The 21662-nt window shown below is 41.3% G+C and overlaps 1 protein-coding gene across 3 annotated transcripts in view; it reads right to left on the bottom strand.

Moving 5' to 3' along the window:
- Nucleotides 1-21662, bottom strand: part of RUNX2 (RUNX family transcription factor 2) — a 151410-nt gene that overhangs the window by 7206 nt on the left and 122542 nt on the right. For 2 of the 3 annotated variants that reach the window (XM_054383333.1, XM_054383334.1), the window contains exon 6: nucleotides 17661-17822. The exons of the other annotated variant lie outside the window; for it this stretch is intronic. In XM_054383333.1, coding sequence (XP_054239308.1) covers nucleotides 17661-17822 — 162 coding nt within the window. The remainder of the gene's footprint in view (nucleotides 1-17660; nucleotides 17823-21662) is intronic. 3 annotated transcript variants of the gene reach the window in all.

The raw sequence follows: 21662 nt of genomic DNA, 5'->3' as shown, positions 1-21662 counted from the left end.
GGTGTGAACTGGCCCCCATTCCTCTTTCCTTCACCTCAACAAGGTGTGAACTTCAAGGCCTAGTTGGGACCTTTTAAACCAAACATTATTAAGCACAGCAGTCTCACAAAAGTCAGAGGGAGGAAGAAACATTTTAACCCCTAGAGAGCCTCACACACAACATATGAGAATCTAATTCTAGTGTATCTTGTGTCACCATCCCTCAGTACCCCAGTTCACATGGTAAACCTCACACTTGTGCCTTCTGGTATTTAGGTCACCGGATTTTGGCACCTAAAATATCATGGAGTAATGCGTAGATAGATCTTTTCACTGAATTTATGGCACAGCACCTAAGCCCTTTGCTAGGAGAAACACTCCATAAATAAGGTAATTAGCAGCAGCCATTAACTTACCGCTCATGCAAATAAAAGAGTGTTTCCCAAGAAGAGCTGTTATATTGTTTAAGGGCAAAATTGAGTCTCTTCACTTCTCCAGACCTGACATCATCATTACCTGCCCTACTCACTCATTTTTTTTTTTTTCTGCCAGATGAACTACGTTGGAAGAAGGTGATTTTCTTTAAGCACCTAAGTACTATATATCTAAGCACCTAAGTGACACTACATAACTAAACACAGGTGCTTGCTGCCTGTGCCTCAAGAAGTAGCTCATTTTAAATTTAGGGACATCGATGGTTAGAAATTCCTCCACATTCATGTGGAAAAAGGTAAAACCGATCTCCGTGTAGATGGACTGTTCGGAGCAGACATGGAGCTGTGGAAGCTACAGTCATCACTGTCATTTATAGATGTTGCCTCGTGAAGCTTCACTTATACAGGACTTCTAACCTTTCTAATGAGAACCACAGGAGGGGGACAAATGGTCACATTACAGAAAAAGGTTCCTGGCTTGTAGGTTTTGATCTGCCATCTGTGGATGCCCGCTGACTTGGTGTGATGGGGAGCATCTGAACTTCTCAATCTTTGCTATCTCATTCCAGTGACTTCAGTCTGGAATGACATGTCACAGGTGATTCAGGTGGAAGGGAATTGGTATTACTTCAAAATCCCCCTGAATGTTCAAAGTTTCAGGCCATTTACATGCTATACTGGAAGCAAAAAGTAAATAAATATTCCTGGTAAGCCTGGTTTGTGCTCCATGGCACAAATGCACACAGAGGTTTTGGTTTGGTTTTCCCCAACTTTTCCTGTCTGAATTCCAATTGCTGCTATTTTTCACTGGCCCCGGCAGAAACGCATCAGAGGGAACATTTGAGGCTTTTCTTGGATAGCAACCTCAGCAGCACTGTATACAGCACAGGGGTGAGAATGCAGAGATGAGAGCTGCAACACATGTACAGAGGTGGCAAGCGTTGGTACAGGAATCCTGTATAAATCCAGTGAATGTGAAGATAAAATACACTGGGGCAGTCTACTTTAGAATTTTTTTTTTCCAGAAAAATGTGCCTTAACTATCCAGTATAAATATTTGTTTCCAATGTTGTCATGAATTGTACTTTTCCACTGCATGCTAGCAGCTCAGAAATACCATCTGATCCCCAAGCAGACACAAAGAAACTATGTTTTGCAGGGGCAGGGAGGGGGAGGAAGGCCTTGGCATTGCTCTTTAATTTCACCCTTTAAACCCCTCTTTTCTCCCTCCCCATCCAAATCTTCCTTTCGAATCTCATTCAACTATTATACGTCCCTCCTGAGGACAGAGGATTCCTTGCTGGTTCTTGATTAAGAGTTTTTAAGAAGCCAGGAAGGAAGATATTCTTTGAAACTGGATCTAGTGTAGGATGGGAGCCAGCATACAGGACACCGTGTCTTTCAGAGAGGGCCACACACAGTGCCACTCCAGTCATATGACTTCTCTGTCACATCCTGAAGCCATTTCCAGCTCGTGTGCAAGTTTGTACTCCCATTTAGAAAAGGATAGGATATATTGGGAACACACATATGGAAACACTTTCAGGGAATCAGTTTCCATGAAATCCATAATAAGCCAAGTGGCTTCAGATGTGGCAGTGTGCCTCAGATTAGCCAAAAAAAAAAAAAAAAAAAAAAAAAAAAAAGAGAGAGAGAGAAACAGAAGGACAGATCTACCCTTTCAGGCATCATTATTTCAGTTTAAGGGGGAAAAAAGGAAATTAATAAATAAAAACCACTAATGACTTATGTCTACCAAAACAGGGAGCTACAAGAAAATACAGCTAAGAAGACAGTTTCTCCTGCCCCCAAATAACGGCACTGCTATCAAAACCCCTCCTGGCATCCACTGGCATGCTGAGCTTGCAGCAGTTGGGCACAGCCATCATCCTGCCTGTGCCAGTGCATGTGGGTCAGGGAGGGGTACCCACCCTCTGATAATGCAGTTGGGCAATCAAGAGCATTTCCAAAAACTGCACCTCAGTGATAAACTGGTAAATTAATCTCCTGAGAGTGACATCCTCTGGATGAGGTTGACTGTAGTTGGGTCATGCTAAGGCAGAATTTATGGTGGGCATGAATTTTAGGCAGTGATGTCAGGCTATACATGTGGATACCATTTCCCTAATGTGCTCCAGCAGTCAGGAGCCAAAAGTGCCCTCACTGATGGCTACCATTGAGCAGGAGCCAGGGAGCACAGAGCCCAAGCCCTGCTTATCCCAAATGGCATGGCAAAGGGCCGGACACCACGTCAGTCCTAGGCAAGAGGGAAGCAGCCAGATCAACCAAGCTAGCACAGTGTTGGAATATTTTTTTCATGGCTGAGGAAGCCAGAAGACACATGGAGTAAGTGGCAAGAGTTCAAACGGGCCATCAATGCCATCAAAAGAGATGGCACGTGCATCTCTGTGACAGTGTTTTTATCACAAAAAATAACCAGGAATTTGAATGCTAATTGCGGCCGTATCCTACAAAGCCTACTTTTCCTGACAAACAAATGACTCCACAAATAGTCCCTCTGTTTTCAATAGGGTTATTTGTGGTAGGAGGGACCACCCAACATGACAGGATCAGGCCCTCCATTCCCTCACTTTGCAGCTTTCTGAAATCTTCCACAGCCAAATTCGAACACAAAAATCCCCACAAATGGTAAAGGCTTTTCCCTGCTGCTGCTGGAAAAGCCCCAGACGAGAAGCTCTGTGGAAAGGTCTCCCGTGCTATTAATACGATGCTCTCCCTGACTTTCACCTCCAAAATGAGGACCTGTGATTTGTTTCTCAGGCTGTTTCTTTCCACTCATGCCTCAGCACAGTAAACTAACTGAAAACTTCTGCGTCAAGGAGAAGGTCTCTTTTAAAGTTTTGCTTGGCTTTGCTTTCAAAGAGTTGTCTGTATATTTTAGAATATGTAGAATTTGCCTTTGATTTAAACTTCACTCTTAACAATAGACAAGAAACGATTTCTCTGCTGAGTGATTTAAACAAAAACAAACATATTTTGGTTTCCTGGGCCTTGTTCTCAAAAATGCCTTTTTCTTTTTATTTTTTTCCCAGAGAAAAATCAAACCCTACAAATTGTTACACTTCTAGCCAAAAAAACTTAAATTCACAAAGCTAGGTAGTCCAAGTTATTTTTTTTCTTGAACAACATCATATATGGAGGAAGACAAGGGACCCCCTCAGCCCCCAGACATCCATAAAACATGAAACCCCCTCCTCTAAACAATTCAAAACACATTTTCCCCTCCCAAATAGCTTTTCCCTTCAATGGACGCTTGCAGCCTCAGTCACTGACCACATCCAGGGCCATGATGGTGTTTTTTTTCTCCTCTTCAGCATAAAGTCCTGTGTCCCCAGCAGGTAAATAGACACACCTCATCCTACAGGTGAGCAACTGAAAGTGGATGCTTATGTATGAAATGGGAGCTGCATGGGAGCCCACAAGAGCAGCTGCTCTAAAGAGGATAAGGGTGCTTAGCCCACAGAGATCTTCTGAGTACTCAGGAAAAGAGGGGAGATACCAGGGGGGGCATTTCCATCTTATGTTAAGGATTTTAGCAGCAGGTGAAATAATGTGGTTGGCGTGAAAACAGTGGAAAATAACTCACCCCATGATGGCCAGAGCATTTTCCCTTACAGTGAGAACACATTTACCCTAGAAGCATGAAGAGCAGTAACAGCAGGTCGTGATAAAATTGTCAAGCACATCAGTGTGACTCAAGAGTCACTGGTCAAAGGAATTTTGGGAGTCTCAGGGTGTGGAGAGCCTGTGTAGGGAAGACATATGGGCAAACAGCAAGCCAAACTGCTGTGCCCATCTCATGGGGCAGAGTGAGAGTAGGTCTTGAATGTACCAACCCTCAGCATCACAAGAGTGAAGATGTAGCTTTTGACAAGCCACAGAGCAGGGCTCATGACCATGCAATACAGCCTGCCCCAAGTGACCACAAGTCTTGGGGAGAAAGAGGAAATATTTACATGCAACTGCTGGGCTGTTGTCACCAGAGCTTCTGCTCTTAGGTGCAAGAGTCAAAAATGTTGATCAGTGCAAAGACCTACAAGGGTTTCAATTCATGCATGTAGGCACTCAATGCCCAATCAGATACCAAACTGCCATCAAGTTCATCAGGAGACACATAGCTAAACACAGTTGTATAGCAGGGCTAGACACACCGTATCCCTTTGTATATTCAGCATTGTACCACTTTAACAATAAATGATTTTCAATCTCATTTAATAAAAGCAGTGTAAAGCTCGGTGTATATTTTTTCATTCGTTTTAGAGCCACCCTGAGTTTCTTACTAAGTTAAGGCAAAGTGCTGTAAGCTACGTTTCAATCCATTATAAGCTTGTCCACACAGCATCTCCATTCATCATCTGAGCTGAGGCTTAAACCAGCCCAACTTTGAACACCTCTAAATAAACGCTTCTTCTCCATAGTGTAACCTCTGAATATGGTTTTTATCCTCCCAGGAAACTGGTGATGAGAAAGAGAAACAGACTTTGGTCTGTAATAGCTCACATTATAAACATCCTTTAGGCTGTTTGCTGTATGGCAACTTAGGCTATACCACTAGCAGCTCAAATCACTATCTCAACCTAAAATCCAAGTTACCACATCTCAGATAAACCACAGTAACAGTCACTTGAATGGCCACAGCTCATGGCAAATGTCAGACACTACAATTCTGAAACAGAGGATTAAGTTCAGACTCAATGCCTTCTGCTTGCCATAGGTTGCAGAAATGCACACTCCTATCAAAGTCTAAGCTTGCAATTAAGCCAGGTAACCTGACTAGTCACTGAATTGGCTTTGTTTCAAAAGACAGCTTGGACAATTTCTAACTAGGCTGGTAAAAAATAAATGTATCATGGAGATATTGCACAGGATAATTTGACGTCAGCAAAAAAAACAGCATATGTTATTTAGAAGTTTAGAAAGCCTACTTACCCATTAAAGCTGTTAGAAGGAGAAATGTGATGTATTGCTTTCTGGGTCTTGATTTGTGACTTTGGGCATATAATTCTATTTTCCTGGATAAATTTTGCTGGCTGTAACAGGCATATTTTAATGCTTCACACTAGTCAAGTGACAAAGGTCAGTAGCCCAGTTTGGAAAACACTATGAAATAGTTGGAAGATGTTGTGACATTACAAAGGTTAAACCTATCAGACATTTTTTTATAAGCTCTTCAACAGGTGAAGATATAGAAAATGTGGAAGTCAGAGTAAAAAGAACTTGGCTTAAAATAAGCTTTCATAGGCAATCCTGGTATCTGAAATAAAAAGGAGGCATACAAAGTCAGCCTGAATTACTGCTACCAGTTGTCTTTGTCTATTTGAGAAAGCAACAGCTATAATTGCTTTAAATTAAACGTCCTTACACTGCATCTGCAGAGCAGGCCAGTGAGAGCAGAAGCTGGCTCAGCTGAGGACCAGGCGCTGTGCTCCAGCTCTACTGTGGCTGGAACAGTTTCCTCCATGGGCAAGCAGCCTGTCCTCAAAACAGCTCCAAACCAGTCTGGCCCACCTATGTTGGCCAGACCAAACTAGGAACTGGTTGGGTTTGGACAATCCTTAAACCCAGTTTCCTATCTAATTTTGGAATCTAATACGATGGCTCCTAATTAGGTTTCAGTGGTACTTGGATCCTCCCTTGTGCTCCCTTTCACCCATGAAAACAACCAACATGGGTTGGCTTTTAGCAGGAATCAAAATGAAAACAAAAACAAACAAAAAAAAAATCCCTCTAGAAGGAGATATTTGAGAGAGGAAGAGGGAAGAATGGGGAGAGAGAGGTGCCTTTTTCCCATTGCCAGGATTCCTCTGTGGCTCCTCTGGCTATGCCAGCATCCACATCACCATTCCCAGGGACTTCCTCTGAAGAGCTTCTGCAAGATGCCTCTTCCAATAAGCCATTTCATCTCAGGCTCATGTTGCAGAGATTTTGCGTCACCAGCCCTCCTGGTGTTTTTGAGGCACTTGCTTCCCTTCCTATTTGGTAAATCAGTCACCTTTGCAGAAAGTCCAATTTTCAGTCCTCAGTCCCTTGCCCAGATCCTAGCTTTTTCAGTTTGCACCCTAGAGGCAATTTAAATGTTTATGCTTTTTCTCACAGAGGTTTCTCCTCTGTACCTTCCCTCCAACATTGCTGACAAACCCTATGCAGCTCTATATCTGTTCATCAGACTGCTGTGATGACTCCCACTTAATGGCCAGATGCATTCATAAAGCCTCCGATTATTCTTATATTCTTTTATAATATTAGCTTTGATTTTCTTTGGGTTTTGAGTTTCTTTTCTAAAAAATCATTTAACTGCACTGAAATGATGTCTTTCAATCCTAATGAAGTTTTTTGGCTAGGACTTTTCCCTCCATGGGACTTGGTTTTATTTTTGTTTTCAGTGGCAGCAATACACATAACTAGTTGGCTATACTTAGCAGGAATGACTTGTAGATGTTCAAAGCTATTTCTTCACAGAGGGGCAGCAATCATGCAATCTTACAAGGTGCCTGTCAGTCCTATCAGAAATAGAATAATCGATCCAGTAGCAACTCACAGAATCAACAGATCAAAAGCTATTGAATAAAATGATCCAGACAGAAATGTCCAGCTTTGGATATCTCTCTAGCTTGGGAACACATACATATTCTGGTTTGCATGCCAGGGGAACTGAGGGACCATTTTTGGCCATGCTGAGGAGGAAATGGGTCCCAGGTGGACCCTTAGTCTTCTGCCCCACTCAGCTTTTTCAATGATGATGCTGGCCAGTACTGTTTACCTTTTATTACAAGCAATAATGAGCAGCTTTGTGCTTTATTTCCTGCTGCCCCTGAAGCTTGGGAGGAGGTAAAGAGCCACAGATATATCTCAGTACCCTATTTCAAACATCATCTTTACACTCCCTTCTGACCCATGTTCACTACCACCCAGTTCTGGTGAGGCTTCAGCCACTGCTAGCTATCACCCCACTGGCTCTCTTCATGTTTCCTCAATTCCATCTTGTACTGCTATACGTGTTATAACCAGTTGTACTGTATTTAAGAGTGCAAACTCACTGAGGACAGGGCTGACCTCTTACCTTTTCCTCCTCTTCTTTAATTGTGCAGTCCTTAGCAATGGGATTGGACTTCCAGATGCTACTGCAATACAAACAATACTAGGAATTTCTGCCTATCGTGTGGTCAGCAATGATTCAAGCAAAGGCCCATTAGCTAGTCACAAATGCAACCAGTACTTTGATCACTGAACCACATCGCCTGCAGCAGCCAAACTTAGGTGCTTCAGCTGAAGTCAAAACCTCACACCCAGCCTTGTCAAGCAGACTGGCAAGGGGACTGATCTCCAGTTTGTGAAAATCTTTTGACCTGACATTCAGCTTTCAACACAACACAGAACACAATTTCAGCACAGAACTACATATGACAAGCTGTGTTTTTTACTAACAACTCAACATGATGTGCCTTATGCATTTGGTCCTGTACCTGTGTTCCAACCCCCTTTTCAAAGCAAACCATTTGTGCAGACAAATTACCTAAACTAAAACAAGTTGCTGACTTCACAATCCTCTGCCAATTCTAGACAAGGCTTGTGTAATAGAAAAGGGTGTAAAAAAGTAGTGATGTGTATGGATCAGACAGCGATATCCCAAGTAACAGTTAAAAATAATGAGTGGAAACTACGCATGTGGTATCACTAGAGCTCGAGTAGGACTTTTCATCTCTGTTAAATGAAAGAGTCTTTGCTCCTAAATCAAGCATACCACCTTCCACTTCTCATCACCAGAGATATGTGATGGTAAGAGGCAGAAAGATCAACACGAGATGCCTTATCCCTCAAATTTTGCTTTCGGAATTGATCCTTGTTCTAAATCCTCCAGGCTGTTTTTCGCTGCTGGTGCTCCACTTCTCTCTGCATTCTTGCTCATGTTCCTCACAAGAGCCCAAGAAGGTTTTCTCTAGCTGCTTAAACTCAGCAAGTCTGTATTACAAAATAACATAATACAGCAAACATACATAACTACCACAGAACAAAAGGGTGGTTAAAGCGACCTCTGGAAAAAAGACCCGGAAGCTTGGAGGTGACAGTACGCTGAATCTTTTCATCCTCCACAGGAACATTTAAAATGCCACAAAATGCCCTGCATTAAGTGCATGCTACCTCTTTCACCAGAATTAAACTTCTTCATGCAATGAGAGCATTGCCTGGTCCAAGTAATCCCAAGGCTTTAACACAGCCTCTATTCACAAATTCGTCCATGGAATAATTATTAATGTCGAGAGTAAAGAGGCTGATCTGACTGATTGTCTGCTACTCAGCAGGTCCAGAGCCTGAGCTCTGAACTGCAGGCTTGTCCTTGCTTCTGACACAGCAAAAGCTAACTAAATCTGGCTATATTTCTTAAAAGTGAAAGGTTAAACAGTGTGTGAAAACTAGGGTGAGAATGAGCATCCTGTTGTCCTATTCCTGTATCCACATCTAAGGTAGTGGGTGCTGAATTAAGTTCATTTTGTTAGAAAAAAATGTGAGGGACATTACAATTGGGCAAATATAAAAGCAGAAAATTTCCTGAAGCAATTGCATAGTCAGTAAAAAAATTATTTCTCAGTGCATTTTTTCAGGTGAGTTGGAAAAGTAGAGTCCCACTAGTAATTCAACCAAAAATAACTCATTTTCAGTGAACACTGTAGGAGTTTGACTGACTAGAGAAGATAATTTCCACTATTTGATAGATCACAGTAAACCCACATCAAACTTCTGTGACCAAAATATTTTTACACAGTGCCCCTCCGGTCTCATTGCAAGTCAAACCAGTTCTGTGTCCCACAACGTCCAGTTCCCTGTGGCTTCTGCCATCTCCCTGAGACCCACCACAGGCACCTCATTTCATACTTACCTCCTTGTTATATCTGTCACCACCACAGGAACTCACTTGAACCTCAAAAAATAAAAATCAGTGCTGCAATCTGGCAGGCAAAACTACAGCAAGTTCAAATGAGTGGAAACTAAAGTTAGACGAATTCAGGCTAGTAACAAGACCCAAAGCAAGCTCAATTAACATCTGTAACCAAAGGTTGTGGTGGATTTTGCTTCCCTGGATATTTTTAGATGAAGATCAACTGAGTTTTGTTCTTTGTTTTTTGTTGGTTTGTTGTTTTTTTTTTCTCAAAGTTTACCCAAAAGTTCAAATGAGAGCTAAATTGGTAAAACCTTACAGTTGGGTTTAAAGTAGATGATCACATGGGCTTCACTGTATTAATAACCTATGAATCTATATATATGTAGAAAGCTCCTTACATTGAATTATTCTTCCCTAAGCTTTTTAGACAAAGCTCTACCACTGCTAAAAATCTTTGCCCTCTGCAAAAACTTCTTGGATATAGAAGCACCACTGAGCACTGCACGGGTGCAAGGTCAGGTTGCCCTTAGGGGACTTCATCACCCACACACCACTCATGTGGACATGGAGAACTTGTCCGAAGCTCAGGAAGGCATCTCTTGCTTTGATCCCTTCCCTTGCTCTTTTTTGAGTAGGTCTGAAAGCAAATATTAAGAGATTTCCAGATTAGTGTCCCCAAACACCCTCCCTTTATGCATACAAAATAGTTCCTTCTCTCTTAATAACATTCTTTATGAGCCACGTGAAAGAGAGAACCTTCAATTTATCTCATTCATCTTCCTCTCTTTTGCTGCCTATGTTGTTTTCATTTGTACAACCAAGGAAGCCAGAACCGCCTTTCATGGCTCTTACCTTTTCTTTTGGTCACCAGTATAATCCCAATATCACCAATGTCAATGCCATAACAGACAAGCTGGCATGACACTGGATCATTTTCTGCTAAAACATCCATCAAGAGGGGAGGAGATATGGACATCTGTAAAATGGGGCCAACAACCATTATTAAAACACTTCAGAAATGTGTTGTGAATCTCTGCTAGGCTTTAACGCTCCCTTCCTGACCAAATTCAGTGTGGTTGAATCCCACATAGCCAGAAATGTGAGGAAAAGTTCACTGAAAGTCAAGGCAGCTCCAGCTCTTTCTACCAGCATCAGGTTTTGCCTGTCGAATTGCATTTTTTAGTGTAAGACTTGTAGAATTGGGCCTCTTAAACCATACACTTCCTGGAGAGCCTAAAATACTTTTCTCCCTATTTTGTCTCAAACAGTCACAGTCTGAGAAGAACTATATAATCCTGTGTTTTATGAAACTCTTTCATAAATGCAGCTTATGCAATTAATCAAACCAAATTTAGTACACTCAAGACCAACGAGACTTAAGGGCAAACTAAGTGATCACTGTATATGTACCAGAATGCTTCATGCATGGAGTTAGACTCCCCCTCTGTATTAGGACATGTGGTCCTGCATCAGCCACCACCACTGACTCTATCCCAGACAGAAAACCAGTGGTGATTCCATCCTGAGAATGGAAAAATCACAAGGATAAAACAAAGTTTGGTCCTTCCTGTTAGTAGCTTATTGACTTTATTGGGAGCACACACCTAGGTAAAGGCTCAGGATCTGGTCCTCTGAAAGTCTGGAATTGAGTGCCTCATTGCCCCATTACCAATTAGCATTCTGTTTACAAAACCCAGCAGAGTCAGTAAGAATAATCATTACAAAACATGCTCAGACTGTGATTCCGGTTTAAGTTAATATAATTTTAATGAGTTCTTCAGAAAAGGCCTGGCACTTATGGAAAATTTCCTTAATTAATATCAGACCCTAAATTAGTAATAAAAAAAAAAAAAGCCCTGAATATCATTTGGTCTCAAGCTGAAACTAAAGTATGTTTTGGCATCATTACTAACTGTTAGCAGCAAGTTCTGGAAACAGATGCAAATCTTGATATGTGTCCTAAATATAAAACACATTGCAAAAAACAGCTCAGATAAAAATATATCTATACATCCACATATATTTGAGTGTGCTATTTCCTGCCTGTATCAGCAACAAATTTATTCCATTTAAAAACATTCCACTTGTTTCTTTTTGGTATTTTTAAAATCCTTTATTTCAGGAATAAAACCCTTTGCCTCTGCCTTCATTTTCCTGTTTATTTCCTCTCTTGACAGCCATTTTAAGTAAGCGAAAATGGCTTAAAGGCAGGTATTATAATATTAAAACAACTGAAAATCAGCCCACTTGTTTTACCACCTAAATATAGATATAGATGCTTAATTTGAGGCTACCCATGCTAGAAAAACTTGGCTGTTGTCCTTGAGGTGGGGATCATGCAACACATCCTCTGGACAATTGCTCCAATGAGAGATTCTATCCAGCAGACAGGCTGGTACTGAAACCCCACAGACGAGTGCCAAGGTGCTTAGATTCCCAGGTGGCACCAAGTGAGCAGGAGACTAAAAATGGAAATCCTGTGGTAAACAAAATAAATAGAACCACTGGAAAATAATAATAAAAAAAAAAAAAAAAAGAGACAAGTTAAAAGTTTAGGGAGGATAGCAAAATGAGCGGGTTGTTTCTGAAGAGCCGAGATCCTCTAAGTTCTTTGCATTGCCTTAGCTCAGTGTCACCTCACAGGGAAAGCATTGAAAACTAGCTAGAAGAAATGGAGACAAGAGACAGCCCTGAATCTTTCAACTTCCATTAAAAAAAAAAAAAAAGGAAAGAAAAGAAAGACAGAGTGAAAACTGTTATAGTCACCAAGAAAAACATCACAGCATAGTAAGCACACTACAAACAGAGCTGGCTTCTTGGATTTGCCAAAAGCCTGAGACAATATTGCTGAAGCATGAACTGCTCAGTCATCTCAGGAGCTGCTAACTCCAAGCCTGTCCCCGGCAATAACAATGGTATTAACCATTTCTCTTTTTCCCCAAGCATGTAAAGGTGAAAAGAATTCCATTTAGGAGATAGCACTAACGCCTGCTCTTATTAAGGGATTTATCCTGAAATGTATTTATTACCCACAATTAAGTTAGTTACTATTTTATGAAGTTGTAGTAGAAATTAAGGGGCTGCAAGAATAGCTCCCTCACACGATCACAGTTTTTGCTTAGTGTCTGTAAATTTTTCTGAGCTCCTTAGAAAATAAACAACTTTTCTTTCTCAAAGTTAGTATTTTTTAAAGATCAATTCTCTCCTAAGAGAGTTAGAAACCATTTAGAGTTAGAAACCCAAGATGACAATCAGTACAGGAACGCAAGAAAAAATAGCCCATTGATGTGAGCAATTAATATTCAAACACCGAATCCAGAGGTTCAGCTGGAGCTGCTTCCATCATATGTGGGTTTTTTATTTTAAGACTTGTAGGCTTTCAAGAATGAAATTTCAGTTGTGAATTCAACAGTACTTTTCACTCATTAGGGCATGGCTAGAATTAACAGAGTTGCATTTGTACTTGCCATCCCTCAGTGAGCTGGGACAAGAACATTGCATGAATTCATTATCTGATCGAGGTCCAGGATGATCCAAATTGATGTGATACCATCTACAGAGCAAGACAAATTAATGAGAAAGTTTGGCTTCTCTTGAATGATCAAACATCCAGGGTCTGGCTCTAAATCCAGCTGTGATGGTCTGGCTACAGCTGTAATATTAAATCCTTTTAACCTCCACAACAGGGGGGCTGCTTCCAAGCTGCCCATGGAAACAGGTTTGGGATTCTGCTCATTTCCAAACCACAGCTGGGACCTGTTTGCAACCATGCTGGCCAAGCCTGCTCAAAACCGACCTCATTGACAATTTAACAGTAATGGTATTTAACATCCCAGGCCCTACCACTGTATGTGTATTACTTTCTGGCCATTTTACTTCACATGGATGGGTTTGCAAACTTGTTTAGAGTCTGAGCCTAGTGTGTTCTTCATTTGTCTTAGTATGTCCCTATTCAATGTCACAGTATATACAAAGACATCAAAATCCACTCTGAACACTTCAGGGACCCCAGTGCATGGGACAGGAGAATCTGGGCATGATGGCATGAGTCCAGCCTCTGCAGATGACAAATCTCTGGAAAGAGTATGAGTCCAGGGCTGGGAAAGGTAGGTTTGGTGATCTGTCACTGCTATTTGGATTCAGTGTTAGCATTCTGCTTTGTCATATGGACATTTGTCAAACAAATTTGCATAGGACAGGCTCTTCCATAGCCAGCAGTGAGTATGTTCATGTCACACTTGCAGGGCAGGCCCTCCAGCACGTTACGAATTTGATCTGGCAAGTTTCTCTCAAATGTGAAGCAAAAAGCAAGCAATTATGTTTGGACAGAAGGGTAAGGAGGTCCAGGAAAACTGTAAGGGAAGCAGAAGCCTCTTCGTCTTCCTTCTCAGTATTCTCAACAATATTATATTCAAGCTCAAAGCCTGCAGTAGCAGAGCAGATAGAGGGTGAGGCAGACCACTGCGGCATTAAAACAGGACTGAAGCGTAACAAGGCTATCATATGGATATGTTTATGGGACAGTTAAATAATCTCATAAATTACCCCACCAAAGGCAGACTATCTGATGAGATGTGCCTGTACCTGAACTACTCACCTAGACTTGCTTTAGAGCCTGTGGAGGCAAATAGGCTCTTCCAAGGCACTGCCAGGGACCAGTACTGCAGACTGGTCAAGTCCTGTAAATGTCAGCTTGTCCCCAGTGACCCAAAAGGGAGCTGAATGCAATTGTCTCATATATGGGTGTCTACCCTGGGGACAACTATATCCATATGTCCTTCACGTGCTGCAGAGCAGCCCTCTTGTGACTGTAGGAACAACCCAACCTGTAGTCCCTGCTCTGAACCTTGCATGAGTTGAGGACTTGCTGGATCAGCCCCAAAGCTTCATGTAAAATGGCTGTGATGTGCATTTATATGAATCATATACATTAATTACATAATAGACACCCATGCTTCCCATCCCACACACACTTTGGTTATACATAGGACACAAAGCCTGAGTGTATTGACTATGAATCATACAAGAAGACTACACCCTTCAGGCAAAACTCTTTCTAAAATGACCATGTTCTTGTATTCCCATGGTTTCCACTACAATATTATTTAATTAAGAATATTAATCTGCCAGGCCACCAACTTTCACCATCTTCTGGGGGAATCTGGGCAGACAGACATTTTAATAAAATATGAAGGAAAATCATGCTCTTTTTATGACTAAGTTGGTGCAATAAGGTAAGGCAATTGCATGCCCTGTGATCTTATTTTTTTTATTTCTTTTTGATATGAGGAGGAGGCTTTACCCATCAGAGAGATCATTGGCTCAAAAGTTGCATAAGGGATACCAGATAATCCTTTTTTTTCCTTGGCTTTTCAGCTACTGCTGCTGAATACTGCCTAAATATCTGTGACAGATGATTAATTAGTTGCATGACACTGATCCCCATTCAGAGGGGAATAAAAGACGGATACTTGAATTTTGACAGCCACGGGCACTCATCTGCACGTGCCTGCAGCATGCATGCAAACTTTTCCAGAAATCAGTCTAGACACTGACATGACCAGTTCAGCCACATTATACCAGCTTGCCTGAATAACTCCCCAGGGTTGCAGCCTGATGCCCTTTTCCCCTTTCCCATGGGATAGAGAACAGCATGAACTGCTGTAGCAGTCCTCTGTCACCTCCTGTCCTATAGCCCCAAAATTTCTTCTTGATGCTCAGCCTAATCTGAGATTGAAATACAGAAGTCCTCATCACCAAGAAATGTATTGATACCAGGACAGGGAGAAACACCAGTGTTCTGGCTATGGGATGGATGCCTTTCTGGTCATGGTCACACCACCACAAATAACTCTTGAGGGCTGCCACTGACAATATGACCAGTAGCCAGCCTTTATAATGACAAATTACTTTATTAGATGGCATATTTTCAACATCTGGGTGACCACAACTCAAGCAGTTATCAGAGCCATGGTGGCCTGTGGAAAGACTGGGTGATGTGAAATTGTGGCAGGTAGGAAGTTCTGTTCCTGTAGGTGTGACATCCAAGGCCTAAGGGGGAAGCTTTATCCATTTTTCCTCCTGCATGATGTTAAGTAACAGGCAGTAAATATGGCATTCATTAACATTACCTTGTATATTTTTAACAACCTTGATAATCAGATTTCTGCCACTGTATGGAAAGCAAAGTTTGATTTTATTCAAGATCTTGTAAAACTCTAATCTCTCCCTCATGCACTGGAAGTGCCTGAAGTCTTCTAACATTTTTAGCGTTTCTCAGCTGTCCTTTATTTCTCCCATCAAAGTTCTGCTCTCCTCTGAAATATGTATTGAGAAGTTGGTGGAAAATTCATGTTTCTCCTTGTGCGAAGGATAAACCCATTGCTGTAAGGAGCAGTTTTAAACTTGCATTTCTCTCACTACTTTACACACAAAAGGGGTTTGCTCTCTCTCCTGTGAGACTGCTAGGTTGAAACCCTTGAGAGGAACTACAGGTTTTGCTTGGGGAACTGCAATGTGCCTCTTGCAGCCTCAGTATCAGTGCTTGTCCTCTACCCAGGAACACCGATCTGTATTTCTGAATGTCAGCAAACACTGCAATCTCTGGTACTTGTGGAAGATCAAAGTCCCCTTTTTCAATCTTGAATCTAACTGGAAGCAAGGTCCCCATGCTGGGAAAAGGTAAAAGCACTGTGGAGGCATCAGTCAAACCCCAAAAGATGAACGGCAAGAAATGTGAAGTCAAATGACTGTAGAGTACAGCAGAAAAGTTCAGTCCACAGCCACACAATGTACACAGCCAAGTCTTTTAGTCATTCTGCCTGTGCCCACATGCCAGGCACTCATGTCTGAATACACACAGACAAGCAAGGGCTGCAGGGCAAGTATGCAGCAGTACAGCTGCTGAGGTCCCAGTCGAGCCTCTCCTGGAGGTGTTGCTTGGGGCACAGTTGCAAAAATAACCCATTCGACAACACAGACCATCAGGAGACTCTGACTCAAAGGGAACCTGTTTAGGGCCAATCAAAGCATTTCCTCAGCATCAAGCCAGTCAAGTTTTTTGAACCAAGTCAGCGCATTGCAGAGAGAGCCCGCGGGAACCTGCTCCACCACCCTCCACCAGCCCACATAGAGATATTTGGCATCTCTGAGGAGGCAGAGTGCGCTAGGACCACAGAGGTTTTTTTCAGCTGTTTGTTTGAGAAACAAAACTTCCCTCCTCCAAGATGAAAGAAATCAAGGAGTCTACACTAATCAAATCCTACATGTCTGTTGGCTGAAGTTCAGCTTGTCAGTAATGCAGCTCAGTGGAGTAATCTGCATTTCCAGCACTATGAATTTGGTGGAGGAGCAAAATACAACAGCAAGAAATTCACCTGGCTGCAAGTCAAACAGGTGTATGGCAGCAGCACCCAAGATTATTATAATATCTTGCAAACATGCAAAAAAGAGATGTAATAAGACTGATTCTTTAATTTTCATTAATGAATCATAAAAGCTTTCTTTATATTACACATGCTTTTTTGGCATACGCTTCTAATATTTCCACACTTGCAAGGTTGGAGTTTTTATACTGAGCCTCCCTTCCCTAAGGTTCCTCATTTTTGGCAAGATATACAAGGTGACTGTGTGCCATCTCCATCTTACTTTGGGGCAATCAGATTACTTCACACAGATGGTTTTATCACTCAGACCATTAGATATGAATTGCATGGTATGTAAATGTACACTTGTTTGATAAAAAAAAAAAGTCTCTGTTCCTCACTACTGTCTTGTCTATGTCCTGCATCATTCCAAAGCACAGTTTGTCCAATCTTTACCCTAAAGTGACTCAGTTAGTTTCTGATAGTCATCTTAAGTACACATTAACTGAGGAAACAGGTTTTCTTGAACTACTGTATTGAAATGCAGAAGCATGAACTTTAGCCTTAACTATTGAAGAAATAAAAGCATCTGTCTGTCAGGATGCCTAATGTCATATACACCACAAAAGTGAAGCACCAAAAAATCGAGAATATCACAATTACTTTGAAATATGCAAGCAAACATTCTCTTACAAGAGGAAAAAAAAAAACCACAGAGAATTTGTTCACAGAATCAGATTCACAATTTTAAAACAGTCTGATCTGATATGGACCTAGAGACATTCAAATGATACATGCTCTGAGCAACACAGCAGCTCTTCCGCTTGGGAAAAAAAGGATTTTGAGATCCCACCCACCATGCAGTAACCTTGTTATCATCAACTGAGCTTTGCTCTTCTTATTAAGGTTTGTCTGAGGCCACAGAGGTCTCTGCCAGTCCTGCTCCTATCTGCATAACTGTTTTAGGCAAAAGACAGTCTTTACCTGAGAGGCGCCTGGGCACATCAGTAATGGCTGGAAGTCCTGTACCTCGAGTGGAGGACAAGGGAGTTGTGGAGTGAATGGACGGTGAAGTCATCTGGCTCAAGTAGGATGGGTAAGACTGGTCATAGGACCATGGTGGGGATGACTGCGCCTGCCTAGGGTCTAAGGAAAAAATAAACAAAAAGGAGAACACTTTTTAAGAGAAGAAAGGGCATCAGCAGACTAATTGAAAGAGGTGGGATTACTGAGCATACACACATCAGTGCTATATAGAATGAGAATGTGATGAAACACAGCCTGCTCCTCTAAGACTCAACCTCTTCAAGCCTTGCTCTGCTTTTCCCTTTCCAGAACAATTTTTCTGGGGAAACGAACAGAGCAGTGAGCAGTTTTAAAAGATCTAGTAGCTGTGAGACGCAAATTACTGGTGTCTCTCCTCCAGGTCTAACAGTTTGTTATACCAAGACTAGCCAGTTCTTGAGGATTCAGACAGATAAGCAGACAGCAAGTACAAGACCACGGTCTGAGCTTAGGAACTGGACTTCAGAGGTGGGGAGACTCCAGACAGCACTTGGCACATCTGTCAAGTTGTTATCCAGTTTAAACACTACACAGTACTGTTTTCAGCTCTGAAAATACTACCTAAGAAAGAAAATGTCATTAATCTTATCAACATCCATCCAAAAATGTCACATTTGGATGCTGGCCCAACTACCTGAGTCACCTCAATTACAACAATATGGGAAAAAAAAATGGTTTGGGATAGCTATCAGAAGCTTATGATGCCTTTTGGTGTATTTTCTACATCTTACTACAGAGGAAATGATCCTAAGGATAAATACCGTTTACTTTTTGCTAAAGCACTGCTGGATTGCCCTAAGTGAGAGAGAGGGAGACCCAGTTTCACTTACTGGTGGCTGGATTTGCTCACAATTAATATCTGGTGATAAAGATACCACTGAATGCCTCATAAATTATTACTTCTTTACATTGATAAAAACAAAGCACTTTCAACCTCCAAGTTTGCTTTGGTGACTGCATGATAAACAGAAAATTCTCTGCACTGCCTCAGAAATCATAAATATCCTTCCAAATTTTCCAGAATATTCTCAGTGAAGCACATCAGGTCCATTCTATTAGAGAACCTTCTTCATCAGAGCACTGTGCTAAAGGTCTGCTCTGTAGACAGTAATGTGATAGCCACATGGCATAAGCAAAGACACTTCTTCAGGAAATTCAACTCTTTTTTTTCTTTTTTAAACCCCATTCCCTGCTCTTCCACACAACAAAACCTTGTAGTTTCTGCTATTTCTTGTTTGGTTTTTCTGTTCAGACATGATTTGTTTGAAGAGATGTCTGGAAAGCAGATATTTCCTTGAAGCAAAATAACTATATAGAAATATATAAACCCACCCCTCAAATCTCCAGTTTAATTTTAAGAGGATTTTCCTGGAGTTTGTCATTTACATTAGAGGTGAGTAATATAAATGGTTAACATAAACTCCTCAGAAATCCAAAGGACACTTGATCATTAAATGTAATGAACTTCTTTGTTTTAACAATTTCAAGACTGGAGTTGTATAGATTGGCGCAGTTTCAAACCTGACCGACCGCTTGTTGTTACATCTGATATCGACACATTTCTCTGCCTCATTCCACTGCTATAATTCACCATGCAGTCAATGGTAAATGATCTTCAACTGGGAACGGAAAGCCTAGGTTTGCTGGGAAAACAATCTTAAAATTAATGATGTGTCAGGAGCACAATCTCAAATCCAAGCTCCTTCAAACTCCCAGAGCTTTTCAATCTCTGCTTCCGAATCTAAAACAGAGTCCCTTAAAGTTTTGGGTTTAGGTCAGCTCAAATACTGAAAGGAAGTTATATAGCAGTAAAGGCTGAAAAAAACATAAATCACAGCAGAGGATGTTTTTATAGGAATTTGGTCCAAGATGGTGATAAGCTCAGGAAAGAAGCTGCCTTCTGGTGGCTCATGCCACTTCTGGCAGTGCACTGCTTATGAGAAGAACTTGAGAACCTAGCACCCTCAACACTTTGAACACCCATGCTAGACTTTATTTTACACCTAAGATCCTTAATCCAGCAACTGTGAATGCCTGTATGGGCACAAGAAGGATGAATGGCAAAAAGTGGTATTTCAAAGCAGTATCTCACACTGCTCTGCCAGAGGTAGAATATGGGGCTAGATGGACCGTCATAAGGAGTTGCATGGACCATCAGTTAACCCAAACCCAAGCCATATATTCCTACAACATCTAGCTTAAATTTGCATACAGCTTCTATTACTTGTTCCAGTTCCAGAGCTGCAGTATCACATTAATTTTTTAGAGACATGTATTTTATTTCAGATCTCCATGGGGTCAACAATCTGAGATCATAAACTGGAAAGTACTTTTAGAGAAAGAGAAAAAAGAGAATGGTCTATTAATAAAGACACTGCACTGTGACTTAACTGCTTCTGGTCTTGAAACAGATCTCCCATTGGACTTGAGAAACTCACTCAAACTGCACTTGACATGATTTCTAGCTAAACTTAAGGATAATAATGATATATAACATGTTTAACTGATCATTTCTTTAAGGTGCAGGCACTATCTGAGCACTTCACTCACAAAACGGGGTGCTTATCTTGGCTGGAAGATTTCAACCCAAATACTCAGGTGCAAACATCAGCCCCTCTGAAACTAGACTGCAAGCAATTTAGCTCCAATTAACTCAGATTATGTCTTCTTAGGGAATATGAAATAATAAAATAGGAAAACCCTCAACCAATTTGAACATCAGATGATGCATCAGAGCTCAGTGACTGAGGAGAAGATCACAACACTCCAGGCTGGAGGGCTACTGTGATTTCTTCACACCAAGACATGGCTGAGGTCATGGTCGAGATAGGGTGGGGTGTTTCACCCTGGGGCTCACTGACTTAGAGAGTTATCTTTGGCCCATTAGGAAACCATAAATTGAAGACACGAGTTTCCCTAGATTTTAGAGTAAATGCTCTAAAACCTACCTCTGCTGACTAATAGTGGCCAAGGTTTGCCTCAGAACACAGGAGAAACCTTAGAGCCCTGAGGCAGAACAAATACGGATTCCTCCTTAAAGGAATCCCTCCAAAACAAGGGAAAACACAAATATAAAAATACAGAAAGCAACTTAGGATAAAGCTCCCCATCTTTCCATAGGGCAACCATGGGGAAGGACTAGCAGAACATTTGACAATAGCAAAGGAGGCAGAAGGCCATTCTGAGTTGGGTTTTGCACTTGAAAATTTTGGAGTGATTACCAAGAGCAGTCCTTCTTTTGTAAACATTTCTGTTATGCTGCGTGGGTGTGAAGAACAGCGTGGCTTTCGGTGTATTCATTCACAACAGGGCATGTCATGTGTATACTAAGAAAGCCTGGGCACAGCTTGGCTGAAACAAGTCAGCAGGGCGAGGTCTAAACTAATGCACAAACAGCTCTGTCATGTTTGTACTTCCTTGCTGAAGCAGGAAATACTGAGTACTGCACATTATTCTGTGTCTAGGTTTTACTGCTACATTTATAGTCAGTGGGAGATAAATGGTTCTTGACCCTTGTGGTCTGTGATTTACTGTATCTAGGGATAATGGACACTGATGCTTAATGGACAATAAGTGGTTTTAAAAATTAGTCTAAAATTTGGTGCACTGTCTAAAACGGAAAGAAAAATAAGAGAAAGAAAAAATAATACAAAGGATGGAAGGAAGGGGAGAGAGAAAGAAAGAAAGAAAGAGAGAAAGAAAGAAAGAAAGAGAGAAAGAAAGAAAGAAAGAGAGAAAGAAAGAAAGAGAGAAAGAAAGAAAAAGAAAGAGAGAAAGAAAGAGAGAAAGAAAGAGAGAAAGAAAGAGAAAGAAAGAGAAAGAAAGAGAGAAAGAAAGAGAGAAAGAAGGAAAGAAAGAAAGAGGAAGAAAGAAAGGAAGAAAGAAAGGAAGAAAGAAAGAGAGAAAGAAAGAAAGAAAGAA

Source organism: Indicator indicator, chromosome 9, assembly GCF_027791375.1.
Source record: "Indicator indicator isolate 239-I01 chromosome 9, UM_Iind_1.1, whole genome shotgun sequence".
Taxonomy (NCBI): domain Eukaryota; kingdom Metazoa; phylum Chordata; class Aves; order Piciformes; family Indicatoridae; genus Indicator; species Indicator indicator.
Note: the sequence above shows the minus strand (reverse complement) of the source record. Positions and strands in the feature narration are given on the sequence as shown.